Consider the following 26,225-nt stretch of genomic DNA (forward strand, 5'->3'; position numbering starts at 1 on the left):
CATGCGCCTAAGATAAGGTGCATTCGCATAGATTTGAGATCAATGATGATATTGAGCCCGTTGATAGCAGGATGACTTTATAAGACCTCTCTATGGAAATTAAGTCGTGAGAATGTAACTGCATCATAGGCCTTGTTCCAGCTGAAATCACGAATACTTGAAATTGAAAGCACAGATATTCTTAACACGCCCTTTTGTCTCATCATGAATGTCGTCGCATGACTTGCATCTGGCTCCGCTTCCATCTGTTGATCAGGTACTTGGCCCAGCACAGGCGCACGCAGCTCTCAGCTTGTACTCGCCTACTGCACAGCGGGCTTCAGCACCCCACCTGCCGGCAGTGCCGCTGGAATAGCGAGATGGTGCGCTGTTCCGGCGTGTCCTTCAGTGCTCACCTGTGAGGGGCCCCCGATTATGGCGCTACACTCACGCTCACCCCACTGTTCAGCACCAAAAGGGCTAGCGGCCTGCTCTCACCTCGCGCCTCACCGGCATACTCACATTTGCTCCAAAAGCAGTACAGGGCATAAGAAAAAAACAAGGAAGACGATATTGATTCGTCTTGACGAGCCTAATGGCCCCTAAAGGAAAATCTGAGGGCGCAGGCACCACTTCAGAAGCCCCAAAGAAGAAGCACGGCTTCAGAGTCGGACCCGAGAATCTGCCAGACGGGCCATGGCGCCGTAAAGGTAACGTTGAAATTTTTTCCCTTGAGATTTTTTCATCTCACTTCACATGACCATGGCCTGAGCTCAAACAATGAAACTCACACAATTGTCTTGTATGTAGTCGATCAGAAGAAGCGTGATTTAATTCACAGAGCCAAGGTCAAGAAGGAATACGCCAAGATTAAGGCTGCAGAGGAAGCCAAAGCCCGGCCCAGTCACCGTGATGATGAGGATGATGGCAAAGATGAGGTGAACTCAGCACAAGGCGACGCCCAGGAGGACAACGAAGAGGAAGGAGAGAAGATGCATCCTACAAGGCAGCTCATGATTAAGGATGAAGACATGGCACAGGTTGGAGCTGAGGCGTCTGGCCCTAGTGACGGCCAGAGGCGGAGGACTCGACGCCCAGGCTACTACGAGAAGCAGCTGAAGAAGGCTGCAGACCGGCGCCAAGAGGCCGATGCCAAGAGAAAAGAGTATGAGCGACGAATGGAAGAGCGAGCACAGAAACAGGCTGAGCGGGAGAGATTCAAAAAGGCCATGGCCAAGACGAGGGACAAGGACGGCAAGAAAAAGCTGGGCAGGGAGAGTTCATTGTTGTTGGAAAAGGTCAAAAGGCTTGTTGCTCAGAAATGAGGCGGCAGGCTGGAGTTTTGCATTGTTCATGTTTTGTTACGATACCTTTGGCATATCAGATTTTGCGATTGCACCCTACGGTAATAATGGAGCAAAGGAATGAAGACTTTTGATACCAAGTCGAACGAGTAAAGCAGCCACGGCATTGCATGTTACATTCACAAAGACCCAAATTGTGAACATCGCAGATCAAACTCATCAGCTTAAGTGAAGAGACACAAGGAAAGAGAGAGACGAGAGGAAAACACGGTATAACAAACACCAATATTGATCAATTCAATTGAAACACCGGGTAGAGCGAGACACACAGTTGCCTGCCTGTAGAGGCACAGCCTATTAATCACAAAAACTACTCCATACTAACACTACCTGGTAGGATTTGCAGTCGACATAAGAAGCACAGCAGGGCTCTGACGGCAGATCGACAGCTCGACAAGGGTCGGGTACATGTCATGGGTGAGTCTCACACGTCTGCTGGAAAGCTTTGGCTCACGTTGTCTGTGTCTTCTCTGCCTGGGTGGGCTGAGACAATGGGCGGGCTGTGATACTTGGAATCCCTGATAGAGTTTACACATTTTGCTTTATTCAGCTGGGCGCTGAGGGCAGTGTAGAAAAGTTTGAAAAGGCTACGATGAAGCCTGAGGCAGCGTTTGACTGATAATGTTACAGCAGAAAGACTGGACAAGGTTGTGATGGTAGACGTGGGCTCCGACAAGGTACAGATCGGGAAGCTGGCTCGGCCAATTGATGGGGATTTTCCATTTACATGAGGCGCCTTGTTGGGCTCATCGTCTTGTCAGGCGGACAAGACTGCCGTCTTTGGGATGTAAAAGCGAGTGTGACGAGTAAATGGAGGGACTGAAGCTGCATACTAAGAGGGCTATTACTCGGTGAATTTACTCGGCCCATTATGTTGGTTGGTTGGTACAGCATTCGAAGCAAGTAAGTTGAAGGAAAGCCACCATCTCCACGGAGAGATGAAGTACGAAGTATAACGGTAGGATTTAGTGCATCAAGGAGAACTCTAGTGCTATCAATGTTAAATGAAGATGTCATTCGACGCGGAACAGCCGGGTGCTCATTTCAATGCCATGAGACGTCAAATGCATTTCGGGCGAAGCAACCAACGCCCGCCCCAAATTCTCATCACCTCACCTTGGATTATTAAAGGCCGTTTGCTAGGAAAAGAGGCAAAAAAAGAGCCGTCCCGTCCTGTTTCGTCCTAGGAGCTGGAAATGCCCAATCAAGGTGAAACACGGCCCTAGTGGAGAGAAGGGGTTCAAAGTCATGCCGTGAAACACACGCGGGATGATGACTAAGGAAGCTGTGGTTATTTGGTTTGAAGGCTGGAATGTGGCGTTGTCAAGACAAGTTACTGGGCAGGGGAAAAAAAGAACAAGAAAGAAAAGTCGCCGGCAGAGATGAAACGGGCCAGGGCTGGATTGCAACGACGAAATGGGTTCGCATGGCACAATTATCACTCCCGAGTCAAGAGCGTGTGATGTGTGGAATCATTCGAGCCCATCCCCACGGCTTGTTTTGGCGGTGGGATCCCCCCTGTCGTGTTAGTCTCATACACGGAGTATGGATCGTATGTACGAGTAGGTACGTAGAGATAAAGACTGGACACATGCGTGTAGAGACAAAAGAGGCAAGTTTTGAGCCCCCCTGGACGATTTGGAGGAGGAAGAAGCTACGAGTACATGTATCAAGTCAGTCCTGGTTAGGCAGTGTGCGACTGTTGTTGGAAAAGTCTTCGTGCTACCATCCTTCAAAAGCTTGCATGTTACCTCTGGACCCGTTTGTCGACGGATGTTCCGCTGCAGATGTGGAAATACGTGCTACGTAGATTATAATTGATACAATCAAATTATTTGATGGATGCTCGTACAAACAGGCTGGTTCAGCTGCATAAAGGAGAGCCACAGTTTTTCCTGTAGCACGTCAATTTGGCAGAATGATTGCACGTCCAAGTATTCGCATGTACATGTACTCGTACTCCATACACAACATCAAATCCATCGGCAAAACTCTCAAGGCCGAATTCGTTTCAGCATTGTTCGAGCGGCATCGACTCAACTGAGCAAATCGTGCGAGGCGGTCGATCCCTCAGACAGCGCCAAGGCAGGCCGCTACACCCGCTGGAGTTTAGGAGTCAAGACCAACAGTGGCTTGGCGACCGCGAAACAGCGTTTGGAGGCGGTTAAGCGGCTACAACTTCAAGCAGCGTTGAATTGCTCTAAGAGAGACTAACAAGCTCCCTTCATTTTAGGTCTGTGTACCTTTGTTGGTACCTCGTCCATCTGAAGTCCAGAAGTACCGTGTCTTGGTGCCTACAGTACTCGTACCTAAAGGCGAGATCCATGTACGTGGAACGGCGAATTGCCTCTAACTGTACGGAGTAGTGCTTTAGTAATTGCCCAGAAGCGTGTCCTCTAGGCCATGTGAGATGGATTGATGGCCTTGTTTGCAACGTGCTGCCCCAGGGAGCTGCACAGTTTAAGTTTCATGTTTCAGCCGGATCCCGGCCCTCCACGATACATGATTGAGGCGAGGTAATAAATCGACGGAGAAGGAAAAATAGGGAGCAGCCCGCCTCCCTTGTGGATGTTCAGGCACGAGTACGTACATGTATACGGGCAATCAATGGATTGATGCTCATGTTCCTGAAGAGCAGCCCCTGACCTTGCCTTGACCTCTGAGGTAGTTGGACAAGCTGCGCCCCGTCTCCTGTTAAGTACAGGTACCAGTACCAAGGCAACATCTGGTCCATCCCACAGTGATTGCAAATTGAAGACTTCGATGCACCCAAAAGACACATTTGTAGTGCGACCAACTCCTTATTGCTTCTGTCCAGCATTGCCCTGACCCAAACACGTTTTTCTAGCTGATGCCAAGTACAGCTACCAGCCTATGAGGTGGCTGAGGATGTTGGGCGGTCGAATTTTGGTGGGCACAGGGGGAACCATTCGCATGCAGATGCTGGATATCGGGCCATGTACCTGTACTTTCTGGGACCAATGGATGGTTCTCAGCTCAAGCAGGTACAAGGCAATCCCATCAAATACATTCCAAACACCGGCATGTGGTTGCCGTCGTCAATAGAAGCACGCACATGTAATAACTACGTCTACAGCGATACTCAATCCCGAGCAGCAAACACAATCAATCTCACTGCCCGGCCAATCACCACGCATCATCGCAAATCTTCATCACACTTCCCTTCACCATCACGCGCATGCTGATTTGCGTGGCTTGACGCTAATCATGTGCTAAAGAGCCTTTTGGTCATGAATCTGCACCGTCTAATTTTAGGTACATGTACTTCCCATCTTAACAAGCAATGGCGCAAACTTGTAACACCCTGTCAGTTGCTGGACAATGTACCTGTTCCGTACCTGTTTTAGGGGACTATGGGGGGGAGGGGGGTCCTCTAATCCTCTAACCCTCACTGGGGATTGCTCTATGGGGGGTCCTCCATTATTTTTGGGGGGTCCTTTTGGCGTGGCAGTCCCTGGTACCTGCTTCTACGAGTACAGGCGGCCAGCACATCCCCTCCCCGTGGCCATCCTGGACTGGAGCATCTTCTCTCTATCTCGCCGCCTCTCCTCCGCCGCTCTTCTTCTCGATCCCTTCTTTTGCTCAGCTCAGCTCTGCTACAGCTAGACGCAAACGCCTTAGACGCTCGCTGTCCCGCTGGTGCCTCGACCCCTTGTCTTGCAGCAACGACTGCATTGCTCTGTGTAGCACCGGCCCCAGCCCGTCCGCGATTTGCTGCGAGAGCTTGCGCCAAAGACGCCTCCCCTCTGCTCTGCTCTGGCCACGACGAGACGACGAGACAACGGACTGGACTGGACCAGATTGCTTCCTGTGTATCGCCATCGATGCCTGTCCTACTCAGCCCGTAGCCGTCAAACCTGCCCGCCTCTAACACTCCGGCCCTCGACGTTTTGCTGACGAGACGTCGGACACCGCACCGCCTGCGAGCTCGCGCACATATACAAACTCGACCTGTATATATATATACATATATAACGCCGCCCTGACATATTCTGGGCTGCGCCATTCCCCCCTTTCGCCCCTCTCTGTTCACTCTCTAGCCCACCATGGCTTCCGCTATCGTGGACGAGTATTTGGAGACGCCGATGGAGGCCGACGATGCGTTCCCCTGTAAGGGCTGTGGTGAGGTTTGTAATGCCACCCGCGCTGCGGGACATGCTCCTGGCTTGTGGCTTCGACTAACGGCGCTCGCCCTTTAGATACTGGAAGAAGGCAAAGCTTTTGAGTTGGGTAAGTCTCCTTGCTCTGTCCTGGGAAGAGGGAAATTTTGTTTCAAAGTTGCTGGAGACCGCGGTGCAGCCTCGACAGGACCCCGTTGTTTCTTGACCGCCACACAACTTGTGACATGACCCTATGTTGATTGGATCCTTTCTTCTTCAGCATGTGTGAGGGTGCCTACGTACTAACATAATGTTTTACCAGCTGGCAACCGATGGCATCTCGACTGCTTCCGCTGCACCTCGTGCGGTTCTCTGCTCGACTCCGATGCCAACCTTCTCCTGCTCGGCGATGGCTCCCTCATCTGCAACAACTGCACATACAGCTGCACTGCGTGTGGCAACAAAATCGAGGACCTGGCCATCCTGACAGGCGACCAGGCCTTCTGCTCGACATGTTTCCGCTGCCGAAACTGCAAGCGCAAGATCGAAAACCTGCGTTATGCGAGGACGTCTCAGGGCATTTTCTGCATGGACTGCTATGAGACTTTGATGGCTAGGAGAAGGAAGAAATCAAAAGCGGCCGCAGCAGCAAAAGCTCGAGAGAAAGAACAGGCACCCACGGTGCCGGAAAAGTCTCTTCCGGCCCTCCCACCCGGTGCGATTCCGAACAATGCCTTCTCCGACGACCGCGTCGACCCCGACGGGCCCACGGAGTTGTCTCCTCGGCCTCGCACTGGCCATCGACACAACGAGTCGTCGTCTAGGGGCGGTTCCAAGGCCTCGCGCTCTCCGGAGCGTGCAGCTGCTGATGCGACCAAAGACGGCCTCAACCTTCCCTCAACTACATACCGCAGAAACCGCAACTCGACCATCACTTCCAACAACGGTGATGGTGGTGACGGCTTTTTGATATCCGTGGCTCTTGATACGAGCCCAACGCCCAATGGTGCCCAGAAGGAGAGCACTGGTGAGAAGAAGAAGGACAAGGACCACATCCGACCGACCATGACTGACAAGCGCGCCGACTCGCACTCTTCCGCTACTCACATTGCCTTCCTGGGCGCCGCCGCAGCTCCCGACCCTTCGCAGACCAAGTCTTCGTCTCGTTCCACTTCCAAGTCGGACCCGGCCAAGGCATCCGCTGATGAGGCTCCGAGGAAGAGGAGACCTACAGAATCGCGGACTGACAGCTCGCAATCTGTCCCTCAGCAACAGGAAACCCCCAGTCGAACTGGCACCAGTACTCCACGCAAGGACAGCACCTCGCAGCCTGATTCACGAAAGGCCATGGACAATACTCCCGGATCGCGAAGCTCCTACGATTCCAAAACGCAAGACGAAGCTGATTCCGCCCCAAAGATTGGACCACGCTCTGACAGTGTCAAGAGCATTCCGCGAAAGGAGGTTCCGTCGGCACCTACCCGTCCTGGTATTACCCTCCCCCTCCACCCCCTTTCATATCCGCCACGCAATAAATTCACGTTCGTTTCACTAACAACTCTATTCAGTCAATGGCAGCCCAAGTGCCGCGCAGGGCAAATCTTCCACTTCTGAAGATGCCAACGTCTCGACCCCACGCCAGAGCCCTCCCTCTCGGTCTGGTGCAGCTGACAAGCCCTTGACTGACACCTACATGCAGCCCAGAGCGGCTCCTGTGCCCCCAAGTAGCCAAGCCCAGACTCCGCCCAAGGAGGGTACACCTGCAGCTAAGGGTTCTCACGCCTCACCTACTTCGCCGAAGCTTCCTAGGTGGAGCAGCGGCGCAGATTTCACCATGGAAGAGGACATGGTTAGGATCCTTGGCTCTGATGAGGGCTCGTCATCTATCCTTAGACGTGTCTCCAACGCTGTCCGCCACGGCCGTACAAGCAGCGTTGAATCCAGCCAAAACCATGCCGCCTCTCGAGGCTCCCACACCCGAAGCATTAGCGAGACGACGCGTGGTGCTATTTCGCCTCGCTGGCCCAAGACGGACGATGCAAACGGTCAGGAAGGTGGCAGCCCTGCTTCGCTCACATCTCCGGATAACGCCATCGTGCTCAAGCAACAGCTTAGATCCTCTGAGCTGCGAGTGGCCGAGTTGGAGAGGCAGTTTGGCGCCGAGAAGGATCTGCTGAACATTAACCAGAAGCTCATTGAAAAGAGAAAGACCGTTTCCGTACTGGACACCCAGACTGAGATTATGATTCGACAGCTTGAGGTCCTGGCTGGATATGTTGAGCGGGCAAAGGAGACACAGGCTCCTCTCAATGTCCAAGAGTTGGAGGAATCCGCCATCAAGGAGTTCGTTGAAAAGCTCGAAAAGGTCAAGCAGTCCTTTACCGAGGAACTCGAACGTCTCCACGAGGAGCGTGATCAGCTTCTTGAAGAAAAGAACCAGGCTGTGACGGACCGGGACCGTGCCCTCATGGAGTTTGAGCAGCTGGCCTCCAAGAACGCTCAGCTTACGGACATGAACAACGATCTCACGCACCAGATCCAGGAACGCTTCAAGTCCCAGATTGGAGATGGCAAGTCAAACGGCTTGGGCATCTACGGCCAGCACAAGGGCGCTTCATCCATCAACCTTGACAGTGCAAGCGTTACTACTGGCACTACCCTTATCGCGGACGAGGACCCAACCATTGTTGAGCACGGGCCTACTGTGGTTCATGTCAGAAAAGGCCAAGTCAAGAAATTCAACTGGAAGAAGGGCTCCAAGACCATGGCACAGAACATCACAAAGGGTGTCGGCCGTGCTGTCGTTGCTTTCCAGAACGATCGCGAGAGAATGCAGCAGCAAGGCTTGGCTGGTGACAGCATTGGCCTGCCGTACAACATGACTGTGGCCCAAGGAGAGTCCGCCAATCCGACGTCGGCCAACCCTCCAGCTGGACGACAGCACCAACAACAGTTTGGCTTCTTTGGCAAAAAGAACGCAGCTGCCAAGGGCGGACCAGCTACCCAGGCCAACATTGTGGTGGCGCAAGCAGCTCCAGAGCCTGCATCGACTCTGTTCGGATCCGAACTTACAGAGAGATGCGATTACGAGCACCGCCAGATCCCAAGTGTGGTGACGCGATGCATCGAAGAGGTTGAGCTGAGAGGCATGGACCAGGAGGGTATCTACCGAAAGACTGGCGGTAACTCTCAAATCAACCAAATCAAGGACGGCTTCGACAAGGACGAAGACTATGACATTTCAGACCCTGACATGGACATTACTGCCGTCACGAGTGTCCTGAAGCAGTACTTCCGAAAGCTGCCCAACCCCCTGCTGACATTTGATGTCTATGAGAAAGTACTGGAGTCTAATGGTGAGTTTTATTCATCTTGTTCCTTTGTAACCGTACACACCTTTGCAATCGCATATTCTAACTCTTATACAATAGCTATTACCGATGAGGCTGAACGGTGCTCTCATCTGCACAAGGTCTTTACTTCAATGCCTCAGGCCCACCGGGACTGTCTAGAATTCCTCATGTTCCACCTTCATCGCGTGGCAATTAGAGAGCCTGAGAACTTGGTTAGTCTTATTTCCTCTGTACATGTCATAATCTACTCATTCTAACCTACCTATCAGATGTCGCCTAAGAACTTGGCCGTCGTGTTTGCTCCAACCATTATGCGGGATCTCAGCATTGAGCGTGAAATGACGGACATGCACAACAAGAACCTTGCCGTTCAGTTTGTCATTGAAAACACTCACAGAATCTTCCAGGATGAATAAGAATCCCATACATGCACTTGACAATGGCCTTTTTCATGTTGTTTGGTTATGATGGAGGCTCTGTTTGCTCATTGTTGTGAGCTTACAGCTTCCGGGCGGTTTTTTCTCGTCATGATTCGATCCCCTTGCTTTTGGGTTTGTCGGTTTTTAGCGAGACGATGTTTACGGCGTTTTGTGCTTGGCCATAAAAGTAATGTCGGCTTTTTTTCTACTGGCTTTGATCAAGACCGAGATTGCAGTTGACAGGGAGGTTACCATTCTCCCCATTAACCAATTTTCACCTTTCCCCAGGCACTGCTCGATGGCAGTGCTATGTTGTGTTTAACCCGCCCCATGTTGAACTTGTTTTTCCTGGGCGGCATGAAGTCTGATGTATCTCAACTGTTTTTCACTCGAGCTGGCTTCGTATGGCTTGATGACAGAAGCTGATGCTTGGTTTTTATTTTCTCTTTCTAAATGCTTCAGCTCATGACGTTTTATTTTTTCGAATCTTTGTTTTGGCCGCATTTTGTCGTTGAAGAGGAGTTTGACGCGAAAGAGAACAGAGAGGAGAGCTATCTATGAATGGATGGCTTTGTGTTGCTGTCTAGGAATGGATGGCTTTTTCGTTGCTGTTGTTCTTTCATACCCCCCCTTTATCATTATATAGCTACGATTTATATTTGGACTGAGCAAGGCAGGCGGGCATGAATTGATTGAAATGGTTGAGTGATGCTTAACTGATTTGATTAGCATGATGAGAGAGTGAGAGAAAAGAAAATATGAAAGTTTAATGAACTTCTTTGTTACTTGATTTGCCCCTTGATTCTTGATAGTCGTGATATGAGATACGGCATCATGTTCTTGATGCTGGTCATGATTGAAGTTTTGACATCATGTTACCTGGTTGATGTATGTGAACATCACCCCATCGTGTCACAGAGTCAAACTAAGTTATGAGAATATAAATTTCCAAAATTACAAAAAAGCCTAACTAATAATCGCGGTGCCTGCCTGCCTAACTTAACAAAATGGTGTAACAATAACTACATATACTTTGGAACTTGATGCGAGAACCACCAGGGCCGTCCAAACAAAAGGGGGCCTTTTTTCACAGGAAAAAAAAAAGAAGTGAACAAGTCGAAATGAAAAAAAAATGAAAAGGCCAAAAAAGGGGGTGGGAGCAAATTTTGTCTCAAAGAAGCAGAAAAAAGGGGGTGTTTTGGTTTACAATGGGAATATAACAAGACCAAGTGAGAAAAAAACGAAAAAGAAGAAGAGAATAAAAAAAATAAGAAGAAGAAAATCAACCCTTCACTTTTTATCCCTCCTCCTATTTTCCATCTATTCCACCACACACACAAAAGACATCCGCCGCGTTTCCATGTATGCAAAAGTCACGTTTCGAAGACAGAGAGAGAGAGAGAGACAGAGAAAGAGGCTTGCTCTAATTTTGCTTCATGAACAATCCGCCTGACGCCTCTCCCAAAAAAAGATGACACTTTTTCTTTACTCCTCGCTGTCAAATTCTCCAGACGCCACGCCTCATCTCTAGACTTCGTGATTGCAAACTCGTGAACTAGAAACGGCCGGAAAAATAAAAGTAAAAAAAAAAGATCAAGGGAGAAATAAAAAGTGTAAAAGCTTATGCGGCAATGCTATCCTCACGCTGCTTCTTGACAATGTAATACGTGATCAAGCTCTTGGGATCGTCCTTGATGTCAGCCATGGCCTCCCAGAACGCCGCTTCGCCGACACGAGCGTGCAGAGCAACGCAGAACTTGACAGCGTCCATGCGAACGCCTGAATCAGCCGATTCGAGGCACCGGCCCGCCATGCTAGTGAGCTGCAGGAGCTCCTTGTGGGTGGGCACATACTCGGGCCTCTTGTCAAGCATCTCCTTGAGAACGTGAAGGCCCATACTAAGGGTACGGCAGCCTTCGGTGGTGGTATCGCTGCACGACTGCAGACGTTTGGTCAGCACGACAGCTGTCTCGGAGCCATTGCCGAGGGTGACGAGTTCATCGGCCAGAAGCTCCAGGCCGCTCACTACGTGTGCTCGGGTATCGTAGCCGCCACGCGTCTGGAGAAGAGACTCAAGGCCCCTTGATACGTGGGGCTGGAAGTTTCTCCGCTCCTTCTTCAGGAGCACCTTGATGGTTGTCAAGATCTGGGCCTTGACGTCCTGGGCCTTGTCTGCGGAGAGATCGGGTAGGGGATCTTCCAGATACTGGAACAGGCCGATCAGCAGAGCTTCGAACCGCTGGTCAGTGAAGACGGTCCTGCTGTCACGGATCAGAGACTGTAGTTTTCGGAAGCCGTGCACCTCCAGAGTCTTGGCCTTGATCTTCGTTATGCCGCTATCCAGGAGGCGAGCGTTTTGTCCATTCTTATCTTGAGATTCGGAATCGTCTGAAATAGGCGGCTGCGAGGGTCTCTGAATGTTTGCCGCATCCTCATTGATTGCCCTCTCTTCCAATACAGGTCCAGTATGAAGGGATGCCGTTGGTGTTGGCTGATCCTCGGTGAAGGGATCCTCGTATACCTTTAGCGTCCGAGAAGATGGCTCGTTCCGAGGTGATGTCGAGGTTTCGGCGGGGAGAATAGGAGTTGGTGAGGCACCTAACGATTCTAATCTAGGTGAAGCCGACTGTATACTAGAAAGCGTTGGCACCACCAGTGTGAGATCGTCGGTCGCTCTTGTTGGGCTCATCATGGTCTGAGAGTGCCTGAGCCTGGCCGGGCTACCTCGCGGTGATGGTATGCCAGTCGGTCGGATATTGGTTGGCGATATCATGCCCGACTCGCTTGCATGAGATATATGAGCCCTTGAGGATGGCCTTTTTGGTGTAGTAGCTCCCCCAGGCCTCGACGATGATGATGACGTATATTTGGGCTGATCATTTTCTGGGCTATGAGTTTCCCTGGACGAAGGTTGATCTCGAACAGAGTAAGGGCCTGCTGTTGCAGGACGAGCAACATCTGGCCGTCTCTTGACTGGCCTCATCGGAGCTACCGACATGCCGCTAGCGTTGACTGATATCGTGTTAGTCTCAGTCCTATGCCGGGCCAGTGGTTTCGAGGCAGTTGTGTGGAGTTGCGTGCTGGAACTGTGAGCCGAAGGTGTAGTAAACGTAGACATGGCTGATCCAGGCCGGCTTGGAAGGTTCTTCGTAGCCAGTGCGGCTTTCTTCTGGGCTATCACGGTTTCCCGCAGGCTTGGTTTGCTACCGATTGCGGTGGTGCTCCTCGAGAATCCTGCACCGGGCCTGGCGGCGGCGGCTGGTGCCTCTACCTTCCTCCCAGGATTGGGGTTGTTTGGATCCTTGATCAGTAGCTTCTGGGCGGTGGTATCCAGGTCTGCCATGATTCTGTAATTTGGTTATGCTTGTTAGACTGGATTTCTTTTGTATGTCAAGATTTTTGTTGAGACGAGACTTACACATCAGCTCTCGCTGGCCATACAGCATAGAATGCCCAGTAGAACGCTCTCATCTTTTCTCTGACACCGGGATTGGCGTCACCCAGGGCCTTTTTGATACATTTCTCCATCAATTCGACGCCTCCGGAATGCTCAACATGGCTTTTGTGATGAGCCTCTTTCCTCAGTATTGTCATCAGCCATCCAGAGGCATAGGTTCGAGGCTGTACATTCTTGTCTTGAACTGCACCCCAAATGTGCTGCATGATACGGGGAGTGTATGTGACCTTGCTCACAATGGCGTCTATGGCAGCATTGGCCATCTGGGAGCTAATTTTCTTGGTGTTGGCAGCCAGTTTCATAAACGTTTGCATGAGAAGCTCAACCAAGGGGTCCATAGAGGGCCCAAATGCGACAGCCATCTCTTGAACCAAACTGCAGCCTTCTTTCGACAAGCTTGTTCGCAGTGAGTTGACGGCCTTGATGATACCGTCCAGCAGCGCCTTGAGCCCAGGCATGAAAGTATCCAAAAAGTCTGCCGGGCCGTTGCCAGCCACCAGCCTCCGTAATGTCACGATGCCCTTCTCTCTCTTCATCCAATTGTGTTCAGATTCTTTTCCTTCAAAATGGGGGGCCATCTCCTTAATGATGTCGTCCAATTCGCGATGGGTGTTAACATATTGCGGCTCGACAGCTTCGGCTGGAACCTCCATGGGCGTTACGGGTCGCTCGCTTGCGGCAAAGGACGAGGGCGCTGACAGGGCGGGTCGAGGAGCAGGTGCGGCATCTGACGGAGTTACTGAGCGAGGGCCGGTGGGGGCAAGGGCCTTAACGATGGCTTGTTCGATGGCAGGGCGGACTTTGAAGTTTTTCAATTGTCGTTTCAAGTCGGATTTGGCAGCACCGGGAGCATTCCTGGTCGTTGGGTTAGTCATTATGGTAAAGGGGTTAGAAGATGAATCTCACTTAAAGAGCTCAATAACGGTGTTCTTAGCCATATCTCTGACCATTCCGTCTGCATCTTCCAGAAGCTCCATCAGATTGGGGACATATCCTCGAAATGGCAGACCGTGCTGTTGATGAGTCTAGAGAGCGATATCAGTCCTGGCCTAGCTCATGCACACGCCTATAGGCCTGATAAAACTTACCTCCAAAAGCCACTGCATAGACGCCTCCTTGGCCCTCGGATTCTTGCTGGCCATGGCTATGTTTCGAATCGAGCGCTCGACATCGGCGGGGGCAACGGCGTACAATGTGTTCAGACTCTGCATTGCCAATGCGCGAGGCTTGTCCTTTGAATCCCCCAGCTTCTCCACGACAAGAGGGAGCGTCCGAGTTGCCTCTTTGGCCAGATACTTGGGTTCCTGGCGTGACATGCGCGTAAAGAGATGATTGAGGGCCGTGAAGCCAGCCGTGGCCAACGCAACATGTTGGGAGCTGGAGGCGCCGCGGAGGCCTTCAAAGAGCTGGGGGATGCACGTCTCCGGGACGTTGTGCTGCTTAATGCCGGTCTTGATGGTGTTCACATACTGTACTTTGACATCGAGGTGGGTGTTGTCGTTTCGCAGGACGGCCGTCAGGTTGTTGACCTGGTCGTCGGTAAGCTTTGTGTCGGCCATGGATTCGGTAGCAGACCGAATCTGCTGCTGGACAATCTGCGCCTTTGTTAGAACCTTTCTGTTGCACAGAGTAGCGGAAGCCATGTGTGCAAAAAGTAGCGAGTCAACTTTGCGACAAACTGGCCTGTCGCAAAAGAGTGAACAGAGCCAGCGCAAACTCCTGATGATAATGATAATCGTCTGTTACTCACAGCAATAAGCGGGTTGTTCTTTGCGTCTCAGCAAAGGATTTCCCCTCCCCGATCTCCTTATCTGTTCTCCTTGTTTTCTCTCGTTTTAAGGTCTCAGACTGTGTATGCGCGGGTATCGTTGGAATGAAGCTGGCATTTGGAGGGGCAGCGCAAATGAATTAGTAATTCGCTCTTCCTTTTGCCTCTATCCTTTTCTCTTTATTTCTTTCTTTTTCCCCTTTCGCTGTTGATTTTTTGCCCTTATCGCCGTCTAGTTAGCGGGCGCGGGCGCGTGTGTTGATGTGTGGTAAGTGTGAGTGTGTGTGTGGAGTTGTGTTGTGTTTTTGTCCGGCTCATTTCAAGCCCAAACAAAGAAAGAAAATAATCAGGAGGGAGTTTTTGCGGCGTGACGTGACCATGCTTGTTGCCCCGGTCGCCAGTGCGCCACGTGTGGCTTAGCGCTGGCGGGAGCTTGGAGCTTCTGCTGGTCTGTGCGTGCAATTGAGCAAGTGAGCAGCCGCCCCTGGAGGGGGAAGAGGGGCTGATTTTGCGTGTAGAGGGTACTTGACAGGGAGCTTAGATGAGGGCGCTTTAGTGGTTCCAGTGACTCCTCCAGGGGGCTACCAGCGGATATACCAACACGAAGCCCCTGAGAGCCACAAGTTCCGGATACCTCGGAGCCCTGGGAGAGCGTCAGGGCAGTGGCTTGGGCACCAGATTAGCCCCAGAACCCCTAGAGTGCCCAAGTCAAGGGTCCCCTACCCCGCCATCGTGAACGGCATACAGCGCTGCCCCGCGACTTTTAAACAGCATCTGCAAGGTTGAACACGACGAGGAATAAGCTGATCTGATGCATTATCGATACCATGGCTGCTTACCTTGAGACGTATAACACCCGATTGGGTGCCGAGAAGGATTGTTATATAGACCGAAGTAAGAAGGTGTAGAAGCGTTGATTTGGCCGGCACTTGTACTCTTCAGCCCCCATTTAGCCATGTGATGATTAATGTCTTCCGCAGTGGAATGTTGTCTCTATCCCATGTTCACTTGTCTCAATCGCCTTCACTTACATCTGTCCCATCTTTACTTATATATATCCCGTCTTTACTCGTGTCTATCTCGTCTTCACAGCCTGTCCTCTTGCATATTACAAATATCCAAAGTACATAGACAGCAGACATTATCAACGCCATGACCCGAATCGCAGAGCCCACACCTCTTCCCCCCTCAGCCCCCATAAACGGCACTCAGAAACACCAAGAAGAATCTCAAGATGAGCACAAGGACAACTTGGGCACCTTCTCCGTGCCAAACATCCAGCTCCAAATCCGAGACCTCAAGCACCCCGGCTCAAAGCGCTTCCTCGGCGCCGTCAACGCAACCGATTTGCTTACCACGGGCACCCTGAATGTCCTCAAGCTCTTGTACAACACTCCCCCAAACCCAGAGACGACAGTTCCGCCAACCAGTTCCGTGACGCTCGTCCTCGAGGACATGCCCGGCGTGGCCTACACAGTCGGCCACAATGACAACAACAACATCAAGGAAATTCACTTTTCGCTCTCGTACATTGCGCAAATCAACCCTCCCTCTCGCGTGACCCCCGAAATCAACGGCGTCGTAACTCATGAGCTTGTCCACTGTTTCCAGTACAATGGCTTCGGCGCCGCCCCAGGTGGTCTCATCGAGGGCATCGCAGACTGGGTGCGCCTTCACTGCAACCTTGCGCCGCCGCACTGGAAGCAGGAGATCAAACCGAATTGGGATGCCGGCTATCAGCACACTGCCTACTTCCTGGAGTATCTTGAAAAGCTCTATGGCCAAGGGACGGTTCGTCGAATAAACGAGAAACTTAGAGTCAGCAGATATGCCGAGGATACCTTTTGGCCTGGGCTTTTTGGAAGAAAGGTTAAAGACTTGTTTGCAGACTATACCAAAACATTGCAACATGGCGTATAATTAGACTTGAGATATGTACATTTGGAATCACAAGGCTGCCGTCGTCATATGGGCCATATCACGGGGGGAAACCTAGGTAGCCAGCATTCCAACCTGGCTGTCCATCCCCCATGTCTCAGATATAAATATATATACTTTTTCGTAGTATTTGCCATAATAGGATAGAAAGCACAGACTCCAGTGTAGAAAGAGAAGATGGTTTGAGCTTGATTTCATTGATCGGTAGATACCTAGTTAGGCAATGGTATTGAGTTAGATAGTTTGAAGGAGCGCAACAGGACAGCAGAAATCTGAACACGTATATCTTGCTCCAAGTTGCCACAACAATTGACTATTAACCTTTCCACGAGATCAAAAAATTCAACAAGAATGAAAAGAATATACACGCCCGTAAACGATAGAGGGGCTACCTGCAGTAGTGTCATGTCTGGTTAAATCAGATCCCGGAGCGCCAAAACTCAACGCCACACCATTTATACCCAAAAAGGAAACAACATATCAAAAGGAAATAAGAACAGGATCCCGGTTTAGGCTCTCTTTTGTATGGTGACAGACCGCATATGCATATGCCAAGTTACACACATTACGCTCACGCGTGCATTGGGCCGTCGTTGTCGCTGATGACGCTACCCACCTCTGACCAGCTGGCCGGGGTGGCCATGCCCTCGCTCTCGCTCATCACGTCCATGTACCGTCCGTTGCTGTCATGCTCGGAAAAGTGAGCATCATTGGCAATATCCTCGCCTGACCCAACAAGAGAAATGGAGTCGGTGGGGGTAAGCTCTCCTTGAGAAATGACGTCCGGCTCAGACATTGGTGCTACGGGAGTCACGGGGAGGGGGGAGTAAAAGTCACGGCTCGATTCCTGGGCCCAGGCCTGGATAGTAGCATGGACGTCGCGGCGATCTTCTTGACCAGCAGACATGAACTCGTTTTCGGCGAGCTCTCGCTCGAGAGTAGGTGGCGGTGACTGTGATGGAATGGGTAGCGGAGCGACATCAATCAACGGTGCTGGTGAGACAGGCTCCAGAGTAGCAGTTTGACGCTCTTCATGATCATCACGGGTGGTTGCGCTGTAAATGTCTGACATGACCTCGCTCTGCTCTGGGGCGAGCTGGCGGGCAATGTGGGCGTCCTGGATTTCGTCGGCCTCGATGTGATGCTCGTCTGCGAAGGGATTGGAGTAAGCGGGTGACATGAAGCCTCGGGCGCCTTCTCCGCGACGCCGCAGGCCGCCATAGTCTCTAGTGTCGGCACCAGAGTTGAAGACATATGCACCTTCTTGCTCGGCAGAGGTATCCGGCTGCAAAAAATCGTCAAAGGTAGATCCGCGAGGTAGTTTGGCTGGTCTGGGGGGCGGGTCGGAGGAGTTCAGCTGTTGGCTCTCCCGCTCCTGCTGCTGGAGCCGCACCGCATTCCAGTACAACAGCTCCTCTCTCTGCCGGCGGCGGGTTTCGTCATCGGCATCGACGCCAGGCTCTGCACCTGTACCACGGCGAGACTGAAGGAAACCCTCGGCGTCTTCGGGCCTGTTGAAGCGGGGCTCCCTGGCTGGGGGAGTGATGCCGTCACCCATGGAGTAGAAGGCCATGGCGATGCGTCGGCGGACGTCGTCGGCGTATTGGCGCAGCTCGGGGGACTCGTAGATGGCGATGAAGGTAGCCACTGCCACTGAGACGGCGACGACGGCGCCCGAGGCCAGGACCATATGATGTGCTATGGGCATGTTGGCGGATCGGCGGGTTTAAGTAGGTATTCGGTGTATGTATGTATGTAAGAAGCAGGTCTGAGCTGGTCTGCGCTGGTCTGCGCAAGAGAGCGAGAGGGGCAGCAGACGGGCGGCTAAGGCACAGACAGGCAAGGCAACGAGCGCCTGAGCTGCTGACTTGGGAAATGCGGATCAGCAGGCGGCTGCAACTCTGCAATTGCGTGCGAGGAGGAGGAGGAGGAGAGAGCGGAAGCGAGAGGGAAAAGGCAGCCGAATGAGCAACAGTCCTTTTCTGCTGCTCTCAGTCTATCGACCCGGTCTGTGAAGAGTTGAGAGAGGGAAAAGTCAAAGATGTCACCGCCACAGCTGATAGAAGAGCAACAGGACAAGCCACAGGAAGCAACCTAAGGCGACCTGATTGCGTGGTCCTGGGCGAAGCTTTGCCACTTCCTCAACGCTTTTTGCTGGCGTATTCGTAACGCCATGCGCGGCCTGGGTGGGCGCCTGGGTGCAGGTACTCGGTACTGCCAACCTGGGGCTGAAGCGTCACATGATCTGATCTCTGACCTGTCATGACAACGCATCACGTACCTATACCTGAGACTTGATAGCTGATACCTGATGCTAAATGTGCTGTGCTGATATCCGGGTGCCCAATAATCTGCTGAGGAAGCACTGCATGGCGGTAGCCCAGGCTCAACGTTGGCATCCGTGATGTGTCAAGCGGAAACAGATGCCATCTGGCAGCAACATGCAAGGCCTATAATGCTAGTGCCGTTGACAAGCTGCACTAACAGACGCAAGCTCATGTACGATGATGGAACCCCCACTAACAGAAGACGGGTTATTTGTGGGGGATTTCAGATAACGCTCCCGTCTGAGGTTCTACAGAGGAGTCCCATAACAGATACTTCATACTAGGTATCCATGGATAAAGGCGTCTTCATGGGAATAAGCGTACCTACTTGCAGATACTGTCAGTCATAAGTGGGCACATCAAGTTGACAAATTCCAAAAAGTGGAAGCTGGGAATTTCCGTGTCAGGCACCATGTGCATCATCTTGATGCTGCCTTGTTGGTAATAAGGAATCGCCAAATTCGTCGATTCTTCGGCGCTTTGTGTGACATACTGACAAGGTTTGCCTAGCCGCTGGCTTTCCACTTTCTCAATGCAGCAGAATCACAGCTCTGTTAATCCCAGTAGGTGATGCAAATTGACAAGGGTCATCTCTGGGATGTTGAGCGACGGATCGATGTGAAGCATGATGAGCAGAAGGTAGATGATTGAGTTGAACATATCCATAAATCCCGTCCTAACTATTTAGTTAGCAGTGAGCACGCGACACACGATATATGTCAGTGCTCGCCTCATAGACTACCCCCCGTAGCTAATTACGGCATGGAATCTTAACCCGCATTTTTTTTTACGTTGATTATCGACCAACATCCCAATCGAGACACCGAAGAATCGAAACGCCAAGAAATCACAATGGCATAGAGAAGAGAGATAAAAAAAAAGGCAAGATAATGGTGCGGTGCCAACAGCGAGTATTACTCCGAACTTCAACGTTCTTCTCCCCGGTAACGGCCCGATCCGGTCCTAGCTCAAGCACAGCAAAACAGCACCTTGTTTAGCCAGAGAAGCTTATCAAAATCAGGTCATACAAAACTATCACATCGCACAACTTGGCACTCCGTCACGCGAGCTCCCCAGCATGCAAGTCACACATGGCGATGTTTTTACCAAAGCCGCGAAGATGCTTCGCTGCTGGCTCGACTGGATCCTTGTTTGCCAAGCTGACGGCTCCGGACTCCATCGTCCTCATCTGGAAGCCATGGCCGCGTCCTAGAACATTCGAAGCTTGTGGTCCACTGTCCAATTGGCTCCGATGACGCCGTCAATCCTCTCGGACAAGCCTTTTTTTTCTTGTTCTAAAGCTCTTGGCCAGGGCGTTGGAAGCTTGTCTTGCATGAGGAAGCGCTGCATATGGATTGAATCTCCCTCACTTATTTACAGCACGAGAGACAGAAAAAATCGTAATAAATCAAGGTAGTATGATTCTAATCTGCAAGGACAGCTCGGGTTTCTAAAATGCCCCAAGATCTAAGTAACAAATCCCAATCGCTAAAAGCACGCATCCACCTATAACACCGACTGCTCAAAGTGAGGCAGTATGAAACGGAGCTCCACGATTTTCCTCCTGCAGTCGTTCTGAATCCCTGGCGTGGAAACGAGAGTGACTTCAAGAGCGCGGGAGTGTTCCACTAAACGCCATAATATAGCTCTGGTGGATTTTTTTTGGGTTTCGTTTTATTTATTTTCTTCGTTTTACTTTGACTCGGCAGTAGAAGAAGAGTCGGTGGTGGAAGTAGAGTCGGTGGAATCGGTGCGCTGAGCCTTCTTGCGCTCACTGCGGATGTATGTTAGATGCTGCCGTGTGACGTTTGATATGACGAGAATCTTATGCTGCGCCAGAGTAATGATAATGGTTAGACATACTAGTGAGCACGGTCTTGCAGAGTGCATTCCCAGCGAGCATTGCCCGTCTTGATCTGGAACTTGATGCCCTTGTTCTCGCCGAGGCCAGCAGGAGCAGGACCAGCGGGAGCGGCAGCGGCCGCAGGAGGAGTAGAAGAAGTTGAAGGCATTTTGGATGTCGTAGGTGTGGTAAGGTCTTGGCGAAAGTGTAAGACACAGTCGAATAGTCAAGAGAGAATTCGGCGAGTAAGAGAAACGGTTTGGAGGAAGAAGAGGAAGCCAAGTGTGGGCAAACGGGGGGAGCAGGGCTGCCTTTATAGATCCCCAGTAAACTATAAGAAACAAAATAAAAAAGGCGGGAACGGAGATCCAGCGATCAGACTCGGCCCGGTGCAATGGATACACGTAACTTCCATGGGGAGACCTGATACCGGCACCATTTACGGGGAATTAGCCCGGCCTATCACAGATAGACTCTGCCAATCCCGTGTATGAATCAAATTATTAAAAGCCATTCCCCCTTTTGGCTGTTTTACTTTTTTCTATTCTTACTCTTCCTATGGGCGTGGCCCCCAAGTGGCCGATCTAGACTTCAATATTCACTTCTACGCTCTCCCGAAGGATTCACTCAAGATTCACAGCTGAAGGCAAAAGGAGCCGCAGATTAACCTTCACAGGTTATCTCAGAGTGGCTGGCACTTTATTATTTCTTTTTGCGTCTGGCTTTGGTCGCGGGTTCAAATTTTGCACAGGACTTCTTTTTTGCATCCTCTTTTCTTTCCCTTTTCTTTCTTTTATTTTGTTTGCATCGTCTTTTTCTATCAGTACATGAACACATAGCTGGATAAGGTAGGTGAGCTATTTAATCCCGCGCCTTAGTTTTTCCCTACTGCTGTTGGACGGCCGTATGTAATGCTTTTGATATGTGTGGAGTTTGTGGGTGCTCCGTAGTATTAATTACAGAACGTCCATGCTTCTTATTTTTCCCCAGTCCATGGACTCCAATGCCAAAATTTACTGAATTAGGGCCATCATTATTTACCCCTTATTCAGGGCAAATCAAATAGATGTAAATCACAGAGGCTCCTTTGTCAGCATCTTCTGACAGACGTGGACATGTCGATAGCCAGACAATCAGGTGCTCGCCCTGTGTCAATCGTTTCACTGCACATCAACGCATGTACTAGACTAGCGCAGCACAAAAGCACCAAATAGCAAGCAAGCATTTCCTTCACCGAGCACTGAAAAGATGGCCGCTCAATGCAAGAAGGTCGATGTTCGGTCGGCAAAAGCGGTCAAAGGCGCGGTTCGGAACCCGGAAATTAGGACCGCACATGCACATGCAAATGCAAATGGAAATGGAGAAGCAGATGCTGATTTTGTTTCAGTGGCCCACTGTGACATAATGGCATAAACGATGATCTGAAAGTGTCTGTACAATACTAGTATTTGGTGCTGTTTGTATAACTTAGGCATTGTTTCAGACATGAGAATCGGTTTGAATGAGCTGCGTCAAGGGCGGTGATGAGAATGAATCCCATCATCAGAAGCAAAACTCTCTACAGTGACGCTACTGCACACACTTTCTGACGTTGCACACTCAACGTTGCAGCCAAGGCTTCTAGAAGCCGGCGCTCCGCCGCCAAGACTTCTTCACAGGTGACGAAACTTCTCGATTAAAGCAGCATGTTGTGTCAAACTTTTGCCACATGCAAAAAAACAAATCCATCAGTCTTGGCGGTTACATTTTGCGATGAAAAAAACGTTGCCGAACATTGAGGAGCTCATTTCCAGCCCCCAAAGTAACAATCGGGGTTTAACAAAAAAGGTCGCACGGCGAAGAAGCAGAATTCAGCTCTCACAAGCACAAGGTTGGTGGCGCTGTGTCTCTCAGTAGGCTTCCAAGACATTCGTTACAATATATGGGATTTGATTGGATGTAAATGTTTCTTTGGAGGCGTGATGATCGGTTTGCCAAAGCGAACAGCGAAAGCCATCTACATGCAGGTATACACACACACATGCGGCCCCCCACACCGCCGATATGACATTATTCGTGTCTTAGTGGCTAGCTAGCTGTTGGCTGGGCAGAAGCCATTTGGGCTCTGGATGGCTCGGCTTCATTGTTTGGGGTTTGGCACTGATTAGATGGTGGCGCCTTTCGGCAGATGCCCGACAAAATGGTTCGAGGTTCTCTAGCTGAAAGATGGAAACAAGATGGAAACAAGATTTCGGCTCGTCGGTTTTATGCTTACTATTTTTCATCAGAGAAAACAGAGCAACCTGAGTTAAAAGGCGTGTTATCTCCGTGCCACATGCTATCACGGGTAAAAGAGGCGGCCCAGAAAGTCAATACTCTGGGGAAGGGTCCCTTTTTTTCTTTCAGGTGGCTTCGATACTTAGAATCCATGCAACACAAGCGAGAAGGTCTTTTTCTGATAAAATGACGTTACACAATAGCTCTCAATAGTTCCATCAGGATTCGGGGTTATTCGGTGGCCGTCTGAGTCCGTTTTTTGGCGCCGCCATCTAACAGCAAAGCCCATCCCACATTGCCGTCTTATTGCTGTCTTCCCCCACATTGGGGCCCCACGGTGAAGCTGAGACGTGATAGAATGACGTGCCGATTGGCCTTGAGGAACAAGTATCAACCAACCACGCAGCACTGATAGTCCGGATTGTCTCAGTCTCACCGCTGATAATAATGTGAATCAGCAATAGTATTGGCCTTTTCAGCCAACATCCCCACGGGTTTCCTTAAGCGGGGTGGCGGATGGTCATTGCTGCTGTGGTGCTTCAGCTAAGAGAAGCTAGCTGTCACAGAAAGCGTTATTTTTCGCGATTGTGTTCGTATACACGTATCTGTCTTCGGTGCTGTTTAGCCTATGTAATATGCAAAAAGCTAGCCGTGAATAGTTCCATCTTGCAACATCTTCTGTAAGAGAGGATATTGACTCGGTGTTATCCTAAGCTGGTGGCTAATCCACGTGAAAATTTAAAGGCAAATTTGGTTGCTTTATCCCTAGTGTCGATACCGTGTCATCCATGGTATATCCCACATCGATATAGCTCGGAAGAACAGTGGGAGAAAAAGATTTCAGAGTATCAAATCAGATGAAGCGTAGAGTAATGATGCTGTCGTAGTAGAGGATAGGAAATGTATCATCGCCTCTACACGCTACCTTAGCACTCTTAATACTTGATCGATAGTCTACTTGGAGCACCGACTGCTATCTCAGGCAATGCGGGCTCTGACTGGGCCGTTGCGTTGCTCAAAAAGCAGCCATGCAAGCAACCGGTTTCCGATGGCACGGAATGCTGCCAAGCATCATGGCACTTTTACAGGGATTCGAAGCCACTTTCAGCATGCGGGAGCTCAAGGAGCCTCAGCCAATGCGCTGCGCATCGAGACCATTCCGCCTGTGATATTACTCAGACCATTCCTTGCTCAGCCAAGCGACGCCTCGTGGGGTCCGAAAAGAAGACCTTGACGATATTGGTGTTGACAATCCGTGACAGGAACAGCTGTTTTAGTTGAGGCAACCCTCGCATAATCGAATGATAAATCACCGGAAGACGAATTCCGGGAGTCCTTTGGCAGCTAAGGCTAATATGCCTGATGCTGGCCATTGACTCGTGTTGTATCTGGATGCTTGAGGCGGATTTCCAAGCTTGGCGCTCCAAGGCGGGCAGCTTCGTGCATGACGAATCTAGTTTCGTAGTTTCATCCATGGCAGGAATACTGCCTTATCGGCTGTCCATCATTCGCATAACTTCATCCTCTTCATCTCGAGGTGTATTGTCCCGGTTGCCGACTTGTAACCCTCTCCTATGCAGTTCGTCCTCCACCACGCTTCTCTTTAGTATGTTGTTGCCGAAGCTCGGAAAGTCTTCTTTGAGTTTTTGCATCCACCCTTCGACGCTACGCATGGCAACCACTAGAAATCCCAATTCTTCACGGTCAACGTCAAACACTTCCCACCACTCATGCTCTGGCATCTTGGCACCTAGATCACGCGCCGCATTGTATATCGCTGCTGTGGCCAGGGCATTAGGCTGGTGCGTTATGTAAAGCATCTGGGGTGACAGTAGAGCCGTGTTGAGATATTGAATCGTTCGAAGAGAGACTGTTGTTCGGGGCTGTGAGAGGAAGTCCAGAGTCTGGAGATAGGTAATGGCTAGCGGATGTGGAAGAGAGACTTGGGTATCAAATGAAAGCGACTGAAGGATGCGGGCCTCCAGGCCCAGCATCCGCTGCTGGAAAGCATAGTAGTCCGCCTCGGTCTGATAGTATGCCCTCGGGTCGTCCTTGGGCAGCTCGCCACTGGGGAAAAGGGCCGAGTTGGCAGATGATAGATAGGCGTAGACGTTAGAGACGTCTCGTGGAGAGCGAGGGAGTGGCCCCAGCTTCGAGACGAGATATATCGTAGCAGCAGATACGTCCTGTGGCAAATACCAAATGTTAGTCATCTTCATTCGTCCTTGGTCAGCCATCTATCAAACCACCTACGCTGAACTCATGAGCCATTGGCGACTCTGCCAGCCAGAACCGCGCCAGCAAGACATTAGCCTGCGCCGTTACCGATTGAGGCAGTTGCAACAACCGGCCCGCCGCCTGCGTCAGGCATTGCGTCGCAAAATAGACAGCCTCATCGACATCTCGCGGCAAGGTTGCGGAAGAAGCGCGGCGATACAGCTGCGATGGCGTCGCCAGCGGGTTTGCGAGAAGGCTACTCATGATTGCGAATGCGATTGCGATTTGCTAGAAGCCGTAGCCGAGTCCGGAAATCTTGCCGAGGGCGGATTGGCTTTTTCACACCAGAAGTAGGATGCCGGCTGACCCTGGCGGAGAGATTACGCGAAAATGTGCGAAGCGGTTTGGGGATTTCAAATATTTGAGAGGCAAGAAACTTTTTGGATGCGATGCGCGATTGAGCTCCGGCGACCCACCAGAGCTTGCCGCCGCAGTACACGCGTATACATGTGACAGGTGCATGCTCAATGCTTGGCGGGGCGTACTTGTCAAGTACCGATATTGCATCAATGGATTACACCGAGTACCAGTAACAAGGAGGCGATACCACTAAATTTTGATATGCTCATCTACTGCTTCTACTCACCTTAGTAGGTGCTGTGCCTTGGTCCGCCGACCTGGGAATCCGGCGTGTTTGTAGTTCAAGTAGCCTAAAAGCGAAAATGGTCTGCATTGGCGTTGATAGAAGTCGACATTACTAAGGCATTTCCAACAATATAAGCTGCGCCAGAAGCTTTCCCTTCGACTGGCATATCATTGCGCAGAACGCTCCCATTGGTAAGCTTACAAGCTTATATTAGTATAAGAGCCTTTCTGAATCGTACACTTAGACTTCAACGACGGGATGAATATGCTTGTTACTGTGGATGACAGCATCATTGGGTAATCCATTCGAGAAGGTTATCTTACCTTAAAATGTGACTCGAAATAGTTTGTCTTTGCCACCCGCCTGCCGCTCTCCTTACCTCTGGTTTTAATACGGAGTACACCACTCCAATTCCCGGAGGCATGCGGATGAGTAATCCAGCCGGATTTCATCTCTTGTAAACGCCGGCTGCAAGTATTTCTGCTTCTGGCAAAAAGCTTACAGGGCGTCAGATGGACTTCCCGTATCCAGAGAGCA

General features: G+C 50.9%; 8 protein-coding genes across 8 annotated transcripts; 3 read left to right on the plus strand and 5 right to left on the minus strand.

Annotated features, from left to right (window-relative positions):
- The first annotated feature begins 488 nt into the window (after positions 1-488).
- On the plus strand, positions 489-1,406 carry M431DRAFT_200379 (hypothetical protein). The gene is made up of 2 exons (XM_024913314.1): positions 489-689; positions 790-1,406. Exons 1-2 carry the CDS (start codon positions 575-577, stop codon positions 1,302-1,304), a joined length of 630 nt encoding a protein of 209 aa, XP_024780609.1. The 5' UTR covers positions 489-574; the 3' UTR covers positions 1,305-1,406.
- A 3,073-nt stretch (positions 1,407-4,479) lies between these two features.
- Positions 4,480-5,663, minus strand: M431DRAFT_200391 (hypothetical protein). Its single transcript, XM_024913315.1, has one exon. It carries the CDS (start codon positions 5,368-5,370, stop codon positions 4,768-4,770), a length of 603 nt encoding a protein of 200 aa, XP_024780610.1. The 5' UTR covers positions 5,371-5,663; the 3' UTR covers positions 4,480-4,767.
- Positions 5,411-9,233, plus strand: M431DRAFT_71039 (hypothetical protein; the record flags this gene model as incomplete). The annotated part of the gene is made up of 6 exons (XM_024921847.1): positions 5,411-5,491; positions 5,564-5,594; positions 5,787-7,005; positions 7,043-8,820; positions 8,896-9,029; positions 9,087-9,233. The coding sequence occupies 6 exons, from the start codon at positions 5,411-5,413 to the stop codon at positions 9,231-9,233; spliced, it is 3,390 nt and encodes a 1,129-aa protein (XP_024780611.1).
- Positions 9,234-10,857: 1,624 nt separating this feature from the next.
- Positions 10,858-14,252, minus strand: M431DRAFT_71338 (hypothetical protein; the record flags this gene model as incomplete). The annotated part of the gene is made up of 4 exons (XM_024921887.1): positions 10,858-12,583; positions 12,655-13,548; positions 13,600-13,718; positions 13,782-14,252. The coding sequence occupies 4 exons, from the start codon at positions 14,250-14,252 to the stop codon at positions 10,858-10,860; spliced, it is 3,210 nt and encodes a 1,069-aa protein (XP_024780612.1).
- Positions 14,253-15,613: 1,361 nt separating this feature from the next.
- Positions 15,614-16,381, plus strand: M431DRAFT_71052 (hypothetical protein; the record flags this gene model as incomplete). The annotated part of the gene is made up of 1 exon (XM_024921851.1): positions 15,614-16,381. One exon carries the CDS (start codon positions 15,614-15,616, stop codon positions 16,379-16,381), a length of 768 nt encoding a protein of 255 aa, XP_024780613.1.
- A 589-nt stretch (positions 16,382-16,970) lies between these two features.
- M431DRAFT_71152 (hypothetical protein) lies at positions 16,971-18,107 on the minus strand (the record flags this gene model as incomplete). The annotated part of the gene is made up of 1 exon (XM_024921863.1): positions 16,971-18,107. The coding sequence occupies one exon, from the start codon at positions 18,105-18,107 to the stop codon at positions 16,971-16,973; it is 1,137 nt and encodes a 378-aa protein (XP_024780614.1).
- A 2,018-nt stretch (positions 18,108-20,125) lies between these two features.
- On the minus strand, positions 20,126-20,825 carry M431DRAFT_12755 (hypothetical protein). The gene is made up of 2 exons (XM_024912337.1): positions 20,590-20,825; positions 20,126-20,500 (listed from the first exon to the last, which is right to left on the minus strand). Exons 1-2 carry the CDS (start codon positions 20,736-20,738, stop codon positions 20,419-20,421), a joined length of 231 nt encoding a protein of 76 aa, XP_024780615.1. The 5' UTR covers positions 20,739-20,825; the 3' UTR covers positions 20,126-20,418.
- Positions 20,826-24,315: 3,490 nt separating this feature from the next.
- Positions 24,316-25,306, minus strand: M431DRAFT_71086 (hypothetical protein; the record flags this gene model as incomplete). Its single annotated transcript, XM_024921856.1, has 2 exons — positions 24,316-25,011; positions 25,079-25,306. The coding sequence occupies 2 exons, from the start codon at positions 25,304-25,306 to the stop codon at positions 24,316-24,318; spliced, it is 924 nt and encodes a 307-aa protein (XP_024780616.1).
- Positions 25,307-26,225: the final 919 nt, after the last annotated feature.

The sequence above is a fragment of the Trichoderma harzianum genome (genome assembly GCF_003025095.1).
Source record: "Trichoderma harzianum CBS 226.95 unplaced genomic scaffold M431scaffold_1, whole genome shotgun sequence".
Taxonomy (NCBI): domain Eukaryota; kingdom Fungi; phylum Ascomycota; class Sordariomycetes; order Hypocreales; family Hypocreaceae; genus Trichoderma; species Trichoderma harzianum.